Below are 17,161 nucleotides of genomic sequence, written 5' to 3'. Positions count from 1 at the left end.
CCTATGCTTTTTGGATAAGCAAAATATTCACACCTTGCTACGAGAATGATATATAAAAACTTGTGGTCATAAAATCACCATGAAGAAAAAAAATAATAATAAGGCAAAAGAAAAAAGAGACAGAGATGTAGCGTGTGCTTGAGTTGGGGATATGATCTTTCTCAACCGTTAAGGAGATACTTCTTTTTAACGCATGATTATTATGTCTCACATGATCCGGATATTTTGAAAATAAACATAACTATTTGTATTTATGATGATTTTACATGTGTTAAGTATTGTGTCAATAAATGATGTTAAGTAATAAATAATAATAATAATAATTATTATTATTTTGAAATGGTATTCCCAGATTTCATTACTCCAAAACAACTTTGTGGTCGCTTACAATCTCTTGAATACAATCTGGAATTTCCTCTCTCCACATATGTTCCTCACCAATATCTAAAGCCAGACGGGCTAGCTTATGCGCAGTTGTGTTAGCAGATCGCTTTACATGCTTAATCTCCCATTGGTGCACCCCTTGTAGAAGAGTTTTAGTGTCATTTATAAAATGCCCATAATTACTCCAACACATCCTCTCTTTTTGTATAGCTTTCACCACCTCTAGGGAATCCCCTTCCAATATGACATGAGTGATGCCCAGCTGCTTGCACATATTTGCCGCAAACCAAGCTCCTACCACCTATGCCACCGTGGGGTCCGTGATCAGTCATTTGGTTGTACATTTTACTGCTATCAACGCCTCCTCATGAGTCCGTACCACTAAACCCACGCCCATCTTCTACCCACCACTATCAACTGATGCGTCCCAGTTGATTTTGATCCAGCCATTCGGTGGATTTTCCCATTTCATCTCAGGAAGGATTGGAGTATCTTGACTTCTCTATGTGGGACAACTTTCAGCTACAAAAAATAACTCCACTTTTTCTAAAGTAGTCCGGTTCACAGCTGCATGGGATGACAAAGCCTTTGGATCTCCTCATTCTCCAATCCCCCTAGTAATTTCTCCAATAAGTTGACAAAACCATCCTCATCACTGGTGAACTCATGGAGTCTCTTGGAGTTTTCCAGCCATACGTCTTTGCTGTGGTGCAACTCCACAACGCATGCCCAACCGTTTCTACTTCCCTACCACATATTGGACACAAAAGGTCTAAAGATATTCCCCATCTGTATAAATTTTCCTTAGTAGGTAAAATGTTATTGCATGCCTTCCAAATGAACACAATTACTGCTCATGGGATCCACAGCTTCCAAACTGTTTTCCAAAACCTGTCAAAACTGGTTGGGTTAGAGCTACCACCTGCATCCACCTCGCGTCTTTCCCTCCCCATATGGTAAGCACTACGGACTGTAAACTCCCCATTTTTGTTTCCCACCCACGCAAGGTGATCCCATGGTCTGTTCGGGCAAAGTGGCATTCCTCTAATTTGTGCAGCTTCATCTTCATTAAAAACCTCAGCCAACATGTTCAAATTCCACCAATTAGTAGCTCTATCTATGAGATCACTCACTTTTGCTCCTCTGTCTAGAATTCGAACAGGGGACTGAATGGAATAAGTTAACGGCGTCTCCACCCATCTATCCTCCCAAATATTGAGTGAACATCCATCCCCCACTCTCCACACTAGCCCTTCTTTCAACAACTTTTTCGCCATCCACACACTTCTCCATGCATAAGATGGGGACCTACCCAGTGGAGCTTCAAAAAAAGAACCCTGGGGATAGTATTTCTCCTTATAGATTTTTGCAACTAGAGATCCAGGATCTTGATGCAATCTTCACCCCTGTTTGGCTAGAAGTGCCAAATTAAACATCTCCAAGTCACGGAAACCCAACCCACCTTTTTCCTTTGGTCGCCCCATTTTTTCCCAGCTCATCCACGCCATTTTAGACTCATTTTCCTTATTGCCCCACCAGAACCTTGACATCATAGAATTGATGTCATTACATAACGTTTTAGGCAATAGAAAAACACTCATAGTATAAGTAGGTATTGCTTGTATGATGGCTTTCAAAATAATCTCCTTCCCTGCTTGAGATAAAAAATTTTCTTTCCACCCATCGATACGATCCCAAACCTTCCCTTTAATTTCCGAGAAAGCACTTACTTTTGAATGGCCTATGATAGCTGACAACCCCAAATACTTCTCATAGCCTCATGTCAAGCTTACACCTACTACCGAAAGGATGTGTTTCTTGCCTCCACTTTTGTATTTCGGCTTAAAAAAATGGACGTCTTTTCTTTATTCAACTTCTGACCCGATGCTCTCTCATACTCCTCCAAAACAGTCTGGATATATATCCACTAAAAAATATTCAACTTACAGAAAAGCAGACTGTCGTCTGCGAAGAAAAGATGATTGAGTCGTGTACCCCCCCTTGTGATAGGTAACCCTGTGATTCTCCCTTCCCTCTCCACTTTATTTCAAACCTTCACCACACATGAAGAAGAAATATGGGGATAAAGGATCGCCTTGCCTGAGACCCCGCATTGGGGATATATGACCATGTGGTTGACCATTAATCAGTACTGAATATGACACCGTTCTTACACATGTCATTGCCAAACTAACCCAATTTTTTGCAAAAAAAACCCCAATTTTCTCATGGCTGCTTCCAAAAAGTCCCATTTCACTTTGTCATAGGCTTTACTCATATCAAGTTTTAGAGCTATAAAGCCTTCCCTTCCCTTCATCCGCACATCCATGGAATGTAGTGCTTCAAATGCTACGAGGATATTGTTGGTGATTAATCTGCCGGGGAGAAAAGCACTTTGGGTTGGGGAAATGATTGAGGGTAGCACCTTCTTTATTCAATTGGCTAATACTTTAGCTATCAATTTATACAACACGTTGCACAAAGTGATTGGGTGATACTCAGTAATGTGAGAGGGGTTCTTAATTTTCGGTATAAGAGCAATGTAAGTCTTGTTAATACCACTATCAAAATTACCACCATTACGGAAAGAAAGAACAACATTACATATCTCAGCACAAACCATACCCCAGGATTGTTGGTAGAAACAAGCTACAAAACCATCAGGTCCTGGAGATTTGAAAGGGTGCATTTGGGATAATGCTAAATCAACCGCGAAAGCTTCAAATTTCTTCACCAGTTGTGCGTTCATCTTGGCGGTCACCTTAGCTTCCATTGAATCCAAACAATTTTCCACCCCACTTGCTCCTTCAGATGTAAACAGCTTTTGATAAAAATCAACAAAGGCCTTGTTGATCTCCTTGGGCTTCTTCCACTCCCTTCCTTCATCGTCAAAAATCTTCTTTATTTGATTAACTTTCCTCATGTGACTAGCCCATGCATGGAAGAAAGTTGTATTTCAATCTCCATACGAGTGCCAATGTTGTTTCGCCCTTTGCTTCCATCGATAATCCTCCTGTTCCATAATAAAGTCGATCTCTTCCTTTACTTTTTTGATAGTAGCGCAGTTTTCAGGCTCCTCCATACATTGCATCTCTTCAAGTTGCTTTTTTTCTTTTTCAAATTCCCGCATTACCAAATTTCCAACTAGCTAATTCTTCCTGACACTGCTCTAACTTTGAACACACCACTGCAACTAGATTAGCTTCAAAACCGCAATCAACCCATGCCTCCTTGATAATATATGTATATTACTCATCTAGCATCCACTTCACTTCAAATTTGAAACCCCAATTGCGTCTAAATTTTTCCTTCCCCCTCTCGGTGCATTCAATTAGGATAGGCTTGTGGTTAGATGATCACCCACCTAACACTTAGACATTCACACTTTGAAACATGTTGCACCACTCCTTCGTAGCCACTGCTCTATCCAGACTTTCCTTGGTGAAATCCCCATTGTCCCTCCCATTATTCCATGTATATTTGGACCCCGTATAGCTTAGATCACAGAGACGACAATCTTCTAGAGTTGTAGGGAAATCCTCCATTTGCCCATCTATTCTTAAAACCGATCCGAACTTCTCACTTGGACTTGTGATTTCATTGAAGTCAACTGCACAAAGCCAAGGTTGAGGGAAGAAAAATTTTAGATGATTTAATAATGCCCAAGATTCCTTTCGTTTGGCGGTATTTAGATTGCCATAAAAACCGGTAAATTTCCATTGAGTCCTCCCTTCAGGCATAGTGACAACCGCATTAATATGCCTTCTAGTATAATTTTGAATTTCCAAGTGTATCTCTTCCTTCCAAAATAAAGCCAGTCCCTACTCCTACCTACAGGGTCGACCACAAACAAACTATCAAAACCAAGCTTCACACACAATCCCTCCATATTTTGCTTTCTACTTATCATTTCCATAAGAAACAATAAGGTGGGCTTCTTCTCCTTCACCATTTGGCAAAGGTCTCGAACTGTCCAAGGGTTCCCAAGCCTTCGGCAGTTCCAGCTTATGAGAATCATTGGGGGTGGCAAGGCTGCACCGCAGCCTCCGCCAATAAATTCACCTCCTGCCTGTGTGACCCTTCCTCCCATTTACCCTTCTTCATTACTCCTCCTTGCTTCGAATTCCTTCACCCACCCTTGCTTTCCGCTTTGAACTTGTCATTTGGCCACTCTCTTGCTAATTATTGCTGCCTAGAACACCCTTGACTTGCCTTTTTCACGTTCTTAGACTCCCTCTACGTCCACTGCCGCCTTGGATAGCCTCCTCCAAAACACAATCCATCACTTCTGTAAATTGTTCGTCAACCAGGAGAAGTTCATTTGGCTGTCCTTGACCCAAGCTGCCTATTACTGATGTATGACTTGCATGTAATTTACCATCCACGTGATTGGGATCGCCCACCATACCATCTGCCTCCTCCTCTTCAGGCAATATTTCATAGCTTTGGGGTACAAATGGGCCACACCCATCAGGTAGCCGAATCTCTGGTCCATTTTTTGTTGCTTGTTCTCCAGCATGGGCCTGCTTTGCATTCTGTGAGCCTATCTTATTGGGTAGATCCACCTAGTGTCACCCCACTGTTGTCCCCACCTTGTCTACATCTCCCCCTCTTCCATTAGAAGTCTCCACGTATGGACCCGTGTTGAGTTTCCCTTCTTTAGCATTCACCTTGCTTTTGACAACTTGTGTTCCCCCAGTTGACTCCCCCTCATTTTCACTAAGGCAAGTACCCGGCCAAGCATTACTCTTCTCCCTCCTTGAATGGTCAGAATGCTTAGGGTTTCTGCATGATTCGCCTTTTACCAGATTTGTGTTTTCCTCCAACAGCTCCTCGCTACCACGATGTTCTCCCCCCTCCAGTGATCTCCACATCCCTCCGTTCCACCCCGTGAAGCTCCACCTCCATTGAAACTCCTCCTTACCACATCTGCCCTAAGCCACAGCCCTATCCTTTCTCCTCTTCATCATGGTTTCTCTGCTGGTTTGAGTTTATCGGACAACCTTTAAGTGCATGGATAATCCTCCCTCATTTAAAACAAAAAAGTTGTAATTTTTCATATTTGATTGTCACCCAATATGATTTTCCATTCAGCAGCAGTGCTCAATGACGTTCAAGGGGTTCCCTTAGGTCAATTATCACCTAGATCCGTAGGCATCTCCCCTATCCTCCTCCATTACCAGCCACATCGACATCTTCAAGTTCCCCCAGAGACTTTCCTATCTTTTCCTCTATTCATTTGTCATGCAAAGAAGAGGCATGTCGTGCACTTGTTCCCAAAATGGACAATGAGTAAACTGAACATGTGATGGTGGGATACTACCATCTAGGTCATTCACGATTAGAATCTGCCTATCAAAAGACCAAGGTCTCCCCTCCATAATCCGTTTTTTGTCTTCTTTGTCTGAGAATTCAAAAATCCACATATTGTCTTACACCTCCTTGAAAACTATCCTCCCTGCCATTCTCCATAATCTGGTTAACACCATTTCGAACGCTTCTTTGTTAGCTTTCCTCTCCCCTCCCAGTCTTCCAATCAGACATCTCTCTCCTCGTTCCCGTCCTTCAGCTATCTCCCCTTCGCAGATTGTTATGCATGTCTTCTCTCCTTTAGATAAGGAGATTCTTTCACACAACTCTTCTAGTTCGTTAGCCAAGATTCTCACCACGTAACAATCACCCCCACGCCCCACACCTTCACTTTCGGCAGTCGATAGAAGACTGCTCCCTCACCGCTAGGTTTTTTCTAAAAAAAAACCCTAGGGAGGACTATACATTCATCCAAATAATAAATAATTATGAAAACAAAGGATTGCTTGCTTTTATGCATATGACATGATGTTGCACATGGACGTTTGATTGTGTTCAAATAAGAATGAGTTATTAAGGCTCGTTTGGGTGTGCGATTTTTTTTTCTTCTATTTTACTGGACTTAGCTCAAAATTACGAATATCGAGGAGAAAAAAGAGTTGAGATTATGTTTAGAAAAAAATTAGGGTGGTTCAAGGTTTCTGGGGGTGGTTACGAAACCCCCGAAACTGATGGGAGGTGGCTCGGCCTCGGCCACCCCCAGTTTGACGGGGGTAGCTGATCCACCCTCTGGGAGGTGGATCGGCCACCCCCAACTGGTCTCGAGGGTGGCTGATCCACCCTCTAGGGGTGAATCGGCCACCCCCGTGACTCTTAAGGGTGGTCCGGCCATCACCCCTAAATATATATATTTTTTAATTTATGTTTTAATTTTCTTGATTTTTAAAATTTTTATTTAATGTTTTTTATTAGTTTGGTTGGAAAATTTTGAGTTGAGTGTTAGTGGTGTCAAATCAACCTAAAAGAAGAGAAAAAAGTTGGAAAAAGTTTGGAAGAATATCCTTCCCAAACAAGTCCTAATAAGAATGCAAAAAATGAGAATAAGATATTAATGTATTTTGAAAAGTTCCCAGCATAGCCAAGGGACAAGTCCTCGAGTGCTATTAACTTAATATAAATGCTGAATGGTGTGAGAAAAGTTGAATAGTAGGGACAAGTCCTCTAGTAGTAAACAAGAAGACAAGTCTTCTATAAGCTGTAAATGAAGGACAAGTCCTTGAGAGGTTTAATACCTTGAACACTTATTACAATTAAGTACACTCTAATTATAACTTAAGGATGTTATGGTATGTGTGATGCCCTGAGTTTCCGAGAGGTAACTATCCCAATAATGAACCATTTTGCTTAAGCATAGTCATTTTTAACCCTCTAGAGTATGCCATAGCCTAAACCAAGCATTTGCCTAAAATTTGCCCTAAAAACCCAAATCCAACTTTCTGGCTGAACGTTCAGTGGGGGATCACCAAACATTCACCCATGTCTTTAGTGCGAACGTTCAGGACGGGACCCTCCTAAACATTCGTTTGACCAAAATTTGATCCACTGAGTATTGACCAATCGTTCCACCTACAACCCTAAAACTATTGTGTAATAGTACACCGAATTTTCGGCCATAGTACCAAATGTTCGGTGACAATATGAAGAGCATTTTTAACCAATTCTCCACCTTTTCAACATGAGACAAGCCCCATACCCCTATAAATATCCTCTCTCGCCCCTCAACCACCCTTGACACCAGAAACCCTAGCTTTAAAGTGAGAGAAGAGTTTTAGAGAGGACAAATCAAGCTTTGGGGAGAGATTTTGCGAACTTCAAGGTAACCCTGAAACTTTTATTCAGTTTTCATGTTGTCTTGTTATAATATTTACTTCCTTCAAGCTTTTAAAAGGTGTTGTAACTTGTGAACAATTTTCCTTGGAAGAAAATAGAGGTTTTCAAAAACGTTTTAGAAACGCTCACTTACTTCTTGGTTTTCTCGTGTGTTATGCTTCACTATATGTGCATGAACTTGTTTACAGCCTAGAGTGTAGTTTTTGCATGGTAACCTTATAATAGAAGCCCCAAACTATACATTTTTTACTCTGGTAGAATGTTCTCCCTCGTGTCTAAACGTTCGCCTCTTGAATAGAATGTTCGCTCATAACCCAAAATGCATGAAAATAGGATTTTTTTTTTTTTACCTTTTAGCTAAGAGTGATCAACTAGGACATTTTTGTGCCATTAGTGAATCTGCCAGCACTACGAATAAAGATAGCAATGTTTCGAGATGTCGATCGACTCAAGTGGGTGTATGAGGTAAGTAAACACTTACAACTCTTTTCCTTAAAACGTGTGATATGTGAGCTGACTGAGCATGCGTATGATATGAGCATGCCTACTTTTGTATAACTTGGTAACTATCTTAATAATTGGTTAATAAGATGCATCGTATGATATAGTATACCGATACATGCGGTATAATGGCCATGAACTTACTATATACACTTGATTCTATAGTCAAATGTGTGTATATGTGATATATGGGCCTTGGATTCAATGGTTGTTTCATGACTGGCGCAACCATAATTCACGGGTCACTATAGGATGTACATTATTAGTAGTGTGGGCCACCCGAGGTTGGACTCAGTCGGGATGCTAGTATATGAACAGTAGCGTACAATGGACGAGGCATCGACATTTTATTATAGGTTCCTTGGGATAGCGCCCCTACTGAGAATGGGTAATATATAGGGTAGACCATACATAATAGTTACAACCTATTAAATCTTTAGTTTTCTACATTAAAACCCATAGGCGATTGCCGCTGGAAGTACATCTCTTTATTTCAAATAAAATGATATTTTTTTGGTGTATTAACAGAGATAACACCTCTTTAAATGCTTGTCAAACTACACGTTTATTTCTGCTCATCCATAATTGACACATGTCATGCTCAACTGTGAGGTTTACTTACTAAGTCTTTAGACTTATATGGTTATTACATCTTGTAAGAAACCTCTTCCTTGGAAGAGGACAGTGGCGAGATTGCCACTTCGGATTTATTAAGTTAAGATTGAGACCTACATGTTGATATTAGGTTTGATCAAATTAATTGTATTCCTATTAATTACTACATGTCTATAATCGAATATAATATATGTTTTTATTATGGTTATTAGATTCCTTATATTTATTTCACATTCCTATGCATTTGTCCTGATTTTGTTTAGAGGGGTGGTTCCCCAATTAGATACCAGTTAGCTAAATTGGGATAATTGCCAATAAACCTACCAGACTAGTCAAGGCCAGATTTGGGGGTGTTACAGTATGTTCTCAATTTGTAAAGTGTGAGATCTTGGACTTTTTAAGAATTTCCTTTCTTGCAAAACGTTTGAAGTTGTATTCGAACGATCGATGTTTATCTGAAGAGTTTTTTTTAAAAAAAAACGTTTGGCACCTTAGCCCTTGTGAGTGATCTTGCATGCCTTTAGATAGATCCTTATGCTCCTTAAACCCTATTTTTGCCACCTTTTGCTTGAGAAAAACCTAAAGAGAAAGGATGAGTCCAGAGAGAGAAGGAGCTCTCTTGTAGCCTTAAATTCAAGGCCCATATATAGATCGCTGATTACTCAAACTACTTGCTTATGCTAGGTGCTCTTCTAGTATTCTCCTTGTGTCCTCTTCTACGTAAGTAGTTGAGAGCATTTAATATGGTTGAAGTCCTGTCTAGTTCTAATGAACTGGAGAATATCCAATTAATTATATTAGAAGAGTATTTTTTTCTTTTTACTTTTTAAGGGGACAAAAATACCCATCTACTATAATTAACTAGATATTCTCTAGTTATCTAGTTCAAATGTGAGTAACTACTATTAGCAGTTACATAGGGAAAAAAAATTACTATTAATAGTCTAGTATATAATATATATAGACAATAGTCAACATTTATTATAGTATATATAATATGTATGTCAATAGTAACTGTATGTTATATATGCTATATAATATAATATATAACTATAATTCTATAGGTGATCATAAGTTATTATATATATAAGTAATAACTTATAATTATAGAATATAGTATACGTGACTATGAAAATTATTTTATATACTTTAGTGACGAGACAAATTGTGACACGTCAATAATTATTCTTGACGTGTTACATTTGTCACGTCAAAATGACACGTCAATAAATATTGACGTGTCACATTTTGACACGTCAAGAAATATTGACGTGTCACATTTTGACATGTCAATAAATAATAATTAATAATTCGAATAGTATTTTTAAAAAAATAAGTAATCATATCATTTTTTTCTCTTAGTATTTTCAATGTATTTTCTTGACGTGTCAAATGTAACATGTCAAGAATTTCTTAACGTGTCACATTTGTCACGTCAAAAAATAAAAAATAAAAAATCTTAACGTGTTATATGTGACACATCAATAATTTCTTGACGTGTTAAATGTTGGCACGTCATTAAAAAATGTGTGGGAGATCTCTCTTAATTCAACTTTTTCCCTCTTCTTTTATTTGGTCCCCCACACTCTCTCTCCTCTCTCATTATCCCTCTTCTCTTTGCATGCCCAGTACTCCCCATTTCTGGCCAGCTCCCTCTTCTCTCTCTCTTTTATTCCTGGCCAGCTCCCTCTACACGCCTAGTCCCCACCTCTCGAGCTCGTTGTCTCTCTCTCAGCAGATCCAAGTTCGCATCTCTCTTTCGGCAGACCACAGTAAGCTCCTCTCTCTATCTCTTTCTCTCTCGCTCTCCGGTCTCCCGTTTTGTGGATATCCCCTCCCCTGTTTCCCATGCTTTGCGGATTTTGGGTGCGAGTGGTCGATTGTGTGTTTGGTTTGAGAGGATTTGTTGTGATATTTTTGGAGGAGACAAATGGGTGTTTGTTTGATGAAATTCTAGTAGCTTTTTGTTATTTGATTTTGTTTATGTATGGCCACCAACACTCCTATTTATGAAACCCTTCGAAACCTTTACATGAATTAAGGCCTTCCATCCGTCATATTTCGTTTTTCTTTCTTTCTTCACAAAATTTCAATATCTCTTTAGAGGATATTTAGTTTTGATTGTGAATAGGTGTGCTGGGTTATGATTTAGTCTGAGAGCAGGGACAGATCCAGGAAATCCAATGGCCTGGGGCCGGGCTAAGGCATAAATTACCTTTTATTTTAATTTTAATTTTAATTTTTTAATTGAAATGAAAAATATATTAAACTAGTTAAGTAATGGTGAAAGCATGAATGAAAACTACATTAAGATTGAAGATCAAATTAATATGTAAGAACAAAATTGACATCAATTCAGTTTTAATGAAAAAAATAAACCAAAAAAAGAAATATAAATAATTGTTTCATAATACATTTCAAATTTCAGCTCAAACACCTATCAAAATGGAACCTTTCGTTTTTTCATATCCCGAAAACCATCAATGATTGAATCTGTACTAAATGTCGTAGCAATTTCTCTTTCGATGTACAACATCAGAGAATCTGTTAGAAACTCATCTTCAATTTTGTTGCGAAGCCTAGTTTTGACAATTTTCATAGCTAAAAATGCTCGTTCTGTAATTGCGGTAGAAACAGGAAGAGTAAGCAAAAGTACAACAACTCGGAAAACAAGTTGATAGATAGTTGATTTTCTGGTTCTAACCAACCATTGGCACAATTCAGAAATATTTGACAATCCTTGGAAACTTGCATGTTGAACTACATTGTGCTCATAATGGTGAAGTTCTATTTCCAACTGTTCTTTTTCATGATCGGTAAAGTCTTGCAGATAAAACTTGTTTACCAACCGACATATATCATCAATTCTAAAAGAAGCACGAGCAACTCGAGGATCAAGAGCTGAGCCGAGAATAAGCAACTCTACTGCATCCTCACTAAACCGGCGATTTAATTCTTGCAATTGAGAATCTATTGCGGCACAAAAAATATCCACTCGATAATGATGCTCAATTGTAAAGTCGGCTTGTTGATGGCGAGCTTGACCTCGTCTCGCAACATAACGAGCATTCATATCTGGAACATCTATGTTGCGTTTATTGCAAAACGATTTCACATTGGCAAGTAAAACATCCCATTTTTCATCTCTATATTGTTGAATACACGCTTTAGTGGATGAAACAAGATGCATGGCACTTAAAATATCTTTTGATTTGGATTGTAAAGCTTGACATAGATGATCGGTAATCTGCATAGTTTCTTTCATGAGATGTAAGATGAATTCAAATTCAAATGAAGTCATTACCTGATGAACTGAATCTGCTTCTGCTCGATGGGAAGAAGTAGTTCCCATATCAATGAGTTTAATAATAACTTCACAAGCTGGACTAAAATTTTTGATTAAGTTAGAAACTGATCTCAAATGAGAACTCTAACGAGTATCTGCAGCCCGTTGTAAAGTACTAATTTGATTAAGTCCCCTTCCAGTCTCAATCTCATCAATTTCAATCATGTAAGGATTTTCAGCAGCTTGAGCAACCCACAATTCTTCAAATCGATTGCATGAAGCACAAACAATATTGACAATAGAACTCAAATTGGTAAAAAATTGATGAATGGAAATAACTTCTTTTGATGCTGCAACTAATGCCAATTGCAAACGATGTGCAAAACAATGAATGTAGTAGGCATATGGACAATCATTTGAAACCAAAGCTTGTAACCCATTCAACTCACCTCGCATGTTACTTGCACCGTCGTTTCCCTACCCTCAAATGTTTTGAATATCTAGTCTATGTTGAGACAATACAAAATATATACATTTTTTTAGGGTTAATGCCATAGTATCAGAGACATGAACAAGCCCAAAAAAATGTTCTTGCACGAAGCCATTTTTGTCAACAAATCTTAAAACTATAGCCATTTGCTCTTTCATTGACTCATCACGAGCTTCATCAACAATTATGCAAAACCTTGCATCACCAATTTCATCACGGATTGCCTCTTTCACTTTGGTTGAAAAAACATGTAAAATTTCTTTTTGTATCGTTGGTGATGTGTAAGAGGCATTCTTTGGAACTTTAACTATCACTTCAGCAATCTGTTCATTATATGAAACCGTCAAATCTAATATTTCAAGAAAATTTCCATGATTCTTTGAACTCACACTTTCATCCCAACCTCTAAAAGCAACACCTTGAAATGCAAGCATTCGAACAGCATCAATTGAGGCTTTCAACTGCAGTCGATTGTTTGCAATTTGTTCAGAAGTGGCTTTTTCAAACACATTTTGTATATGTTGAGATTGGTTCTTCAAGTCTTCATATGACCTCTCAGCAATTATGTGAAATGAATTAGGATCTTTCCCTATATGATTGAGAAATGCACAATGTTTTCCATCTCTAACTCTCTTCCAATTCTTAAATCCATCTATAGTGAATACACGTTGCGTAGGATGCCCCGATGGCTTACTAAAGAGGAAGCATGGAAGACAAAAAGGTGCATCTTTATCAGGTGAATATTCAAGCCATGTAGGAAATAGCAGGAACCACGAAGGTTGAAAGCTACGAAGGTGATTTGCTTGTCCAGATTTTGGGTACTTTGAGATATTACGTCGGTACGGACCAGCTTTAATGTAAGCTCTTCGAATTTCATCTCGTTGATTAACATCATTATCCCATATCTGACGACGCAATCCAGGATCATACTCCAATGAACTAATATCAAATTGATTGGCATCAACTCTCCGAGGTTTTTTAGGAGAATTTTCATAAATTGGGATATCAGAAGTTGGCGATGATGTATCACCAACATTGGCATTTGAACTTTGTGCATTTTTCCTTTGAAAAGTTCAAGTATTGTATTTGGCTTTCCCATCATCTACAAATAAATTTACATGGTCATTATGTAAAATAAAATAGCTTTTATGTATCAAATTCTCCAATTAAATGTTTAAATTCTAACAACCAATATTCTCAATATTTAATAACCATAATATCGAAATAACCATATTTAATAACCTTGGAACATGCAACTTGAATGTCTCTTTTTCACTGTTTCTCAAACCCATACATGTCTCTTTTTCACTGTTTCTCAAACTCATACAATTACAAATAGAATTTTACTTGGAAAAATAATTGTACAATCTTTGAAATTGCCAAAAAAGAAGAGAAAAGAAACAAAAACCAATCAGTGAATCAAAGAATAACCCATTCCCAACAAGCATAACCCTTTTCTCTCTCTCTCAACCCTCATTCACATCATTTAACCGCATTCAAAATTCAAATCCACTGAAATTCAAGAAACCCAAGAAGAGAAAACATAAAGAACAGTGACAGAGCATAGCGCAAGAAGTGCCAAGAGGCAAGAGGCAAGAAGCACAGGTTGCAGATACTGCCTAAATCCAGCTCTTGTGGGTTGTGAACAGACTACAATGGTGATTGGTGAATACAATTTCTGGGTGAAGTAAAGCAAGCATACAAATTGGAGTTAGGGTTTTCAAAACTCACAATCTATAATATCTATTGCCGCGGCTGCCGCCTGCCGGTGCCGGAGATCAAGACTTCAAGTTCAAGTGAAGTTCTTTCTACTTCTTTGAGACTACAGAGGATACTGAAAGATCAAGGTTTGCAATAGCGATTTTCAAGTTTTTATTTTATTCTTTTTTTTTTTTTCATTCTACTGCAATATCGGGATTTTCCTTCTGCAATCGACAACTCTTCTGTGTGTTTGAATGGGTTTATGGCTATAAGCCCAAACAAAAAATCTAGGGCCAAAAAATTGATTGGGCAGGGCCAAAAAATATATTGGATAGGGCCAAAAAAATATATTGGACAGGGCCAATGGGCCTAAATTAGTTTTTTTTTTTTTTTTTTTTTTCTTGCTAAAATTTTTTTCTTGCAAAATTGAGGGAGGGCCCTGGCCTACACCGGCCCTCCCCTTCCTCCGTCTCTGTCTGAGAGGATTTGGGTTTTTGAAGATTTTTTGGGTCTGATTTTTCTGGTTGGTTTGGGTCTGATTTTTTGTGATTTTTTGGGTATGATTTTTATTTTTTATTTTTTCAGGTTTATCCAGATTTTGTTGGGGAATTTTTCTGGGTGATTCCTATTCCAGCAAATGTACCGAAAATGGAGAAAAGAAGAGAGAGAGAGAGTGAGAAAAGGAGAGAATGGCGTGCTGGCCATTCTCTCTCTCTCTCTCCCTTCGTTTCAGCTGGAGAAACGAAGGGATCCCTTCGTTTCTCCAATGAAAGGTTCTCATTCTCTTTCTCCGGAGAGAGAGAAAGTGATGATGGTGAAAACAATTAATTTTTTTTTTTAATAATTTCTAAACTTTAGTGACGTTTTGAAATTGACTCGTCAACAAATTTATTGACATGTCAATTTCTGGCACATCAATAATTTATTGACGTGTTAGTTTTGACACGTCAAGAATTAATGACGTGGCAGACAGTCACAGGTCAAGAAATCCCATTTAGTGACACTCATATTTTTAACGTTGAGCACACGTCAAGAACGCCACGTCAATAAACTTTACTGGCGTGTGAAGGGGCTTAACATATCAATAAATCCCATTCAAGAAAAATTAGTTTTTTTGTAGTGTTTGCAGTGGCTGCGTCATTGATGTACTCCATTGTAGCACGAAAGGAGGCCAACAAGCCATCATCATGATCCTGGACTGCAATCCCCATTCCCATTTGTTGCCGCTTCACATTAAGAGAAACGTCCCAGTTGAGTTTGAAGAAGCCTTGAGGCGATTTCTGCCATTTGAGGATTGCTTGAGTTCTTAGCAATTGCCCAGTGTTCCACCCCTGTTCTGCCTATCAAAAGCCTCCATATGATCATTCACCTGTTGCACCACCACAGCAGGTGTAGTCAACATTCCCCCAAACACATATGAGTTCCTTCGAAGCCAAAAGTGTCGGGCTACAGTGGCAAATAGCTGGACCACACCCTCTGATAAGTGATAATATATATATATTTTAGCCTCTTATTTACATATGTTAATCTCTTAGTCTTATTATTTTGTGATGTTTTGATTCGTTTTTGTGTTTTCTGTCAATTTTTAGGTTTTTGAAGAAAAAGAAGTATTTCTGAAAAGTTTCGGGCTTAAAGCACACTTTGAGAAGACCTAGAGGATATGGTTCGGCTTTACCAATCATAGTAGAGGACCTATATGATGTGGTTAAGTTTAATCATATCAAGGAAATGATTCAATAGGAATTTTTCTAACCAGAGTCAAAATCGGATTGGATTCAAATTTGGATTCTGCACATGTCTCAGTATTTTGACCATAACTTTCAGATCAAGTATTGTATTAAGGTGAAATGAGTGGCATTGGAAAGCTAACTCAAAATAATACAAATCATTGTGAAATAGGATTTTCTTAATTCGGATGTTTGCTATGCCAAAATCGTCCCGCAATATATGAACTCAAATTTAGACGAATCCTATTCTAATTTGTTCTTGGATTGCTTCCTAATTTGACTAGGAAATTGAAGTACGATTTTTCTAGGATTCTTACGGTTTATAGGGTCTTTCTAATCCTATAAATAGACCTTTAAGCCTGCAAAAAAAATACACAATCTTGGAGAGAGGAATTGGAGGCTACTTCAAGAAGCGTTTCTCGGGATTATTCTTTTCCTTTTTATTTTCTTATGAAAATGATTAGCATCAAAATTATGCGTAACTAAATACTTTAGTAGGGCTAAATTGAAGCCCTAATCATTTTTCTTTAATATTTCAATATTGGTGCCTTTGCTACAATCATATTGTGATGCTTAACTTGATTATTTCCTACTTTATTGAATTCCTCATATGAATGTGCTTGGCCAACATATGCATGTGATATGGATTAGTTATTTAAGTCAATTTGGATGATTGAGTCCTGGGCTTAATAGAGTAACAAGGAATCTTGTCATTGGGGTTTTTGGGTTAATCAACATGGGAAACTGGGAGTAGACACCCATGCCTTAGGCCTCATGTGTTTATTGGTTTGCATAAATTTATGTTTTTTCAAAGAACAACTTAGTAGACACCCATCCTAAATCCTTTGAAAAAGAAAAGAATTAGAGTAAACACTCATGCCTAATTCGTTACTCAGGGAGATCAATAGCTTAAGGAGTAGACATCCATGTCCTTAGGTTGGTAAACATTAAGTAATCTTGATATGATTGGAACATTGACATATTGTTATATTACTTGAGTATGATTAGTGGTGGATATCAAAGCCCTACCCTTTTATCTTTATTAAATCAAAAATCAACCTTTTACCTTGTTTTAATCATGAAATTAATTTTAAGCATAGTTTATACCAATCCTCGGGGGAATGATCTCGTACTTGCACCCTATACTACTGTTTTGATCTTGTGCAACTATGAATAAAACGTACATTTATTCGTCTATTAATTTAGGTAGATATTTACACAACAAGTTTTTGGCGCCGTTTCCGAGGATTGATTAAT

The 17,161-nt window shown here is 38.1% G+C and overlaps 2 protein-coding genes across 2 annotated transcripts; both read right to left on the bottom strand.

Moving 5' to 3' along the window:
• Nucleotides 1-11,140: 11,140 nt before the first annotated feature.
• LOC132187967 (uncharacterized) lies at nucleotides 11,141-12,052 on the bottom strand. The gene has a single exon (XM_059602389.1). The coding sequence runs from the start codon at nucleotides 12,050-12,052 to the stop codon at nucleotides 11,141-11,143; it is 912 nt and encodes a 303-aa protein (XP_059458372.1).
• A 78-nt stretch (nucleotides 12,053-12,130) lies between these two features.
• Nucleotides 12,131-15,579, bottom strand: LOC132187966 (uncharacterized). The gene is made up of 4 exons (XM_059602388.1): nucleotides 15,547-15,579; nucleotides 15,327-15,457; nucleotides 12,554-13,538; nucleotides 12,131-12,463 (listed from the first exon to the last, which is right to left on the bottom strand). Exons 1-4 carry the CDS (start codon nucleotides 15,577-15,579, stop codon nucleotides 12,131-12,133), a joined length of 1,482 nt encoding a protein of 493 aa, XP_059458371.1.
• Nucleotides 15,580-17,161: the final 1,582 nt, after the last annotated feature.

This window comes from Corylus avellana, chromosome ca7 (genome assembly GCF_901000735.1).
Source record: "Corylus avellana chromosome ca7, CavTom2PMs-1.0".
Classification (NCBI taxonomy): Eukaryota; Viridiplantae; Streptophyta; class Magnoliopsida; order Fagales; family Betulaceae; genus Corylus; species Corylus avellana.
This window is presented reverse-complemented; position numbering and strand designations above follow the sequence as displayed.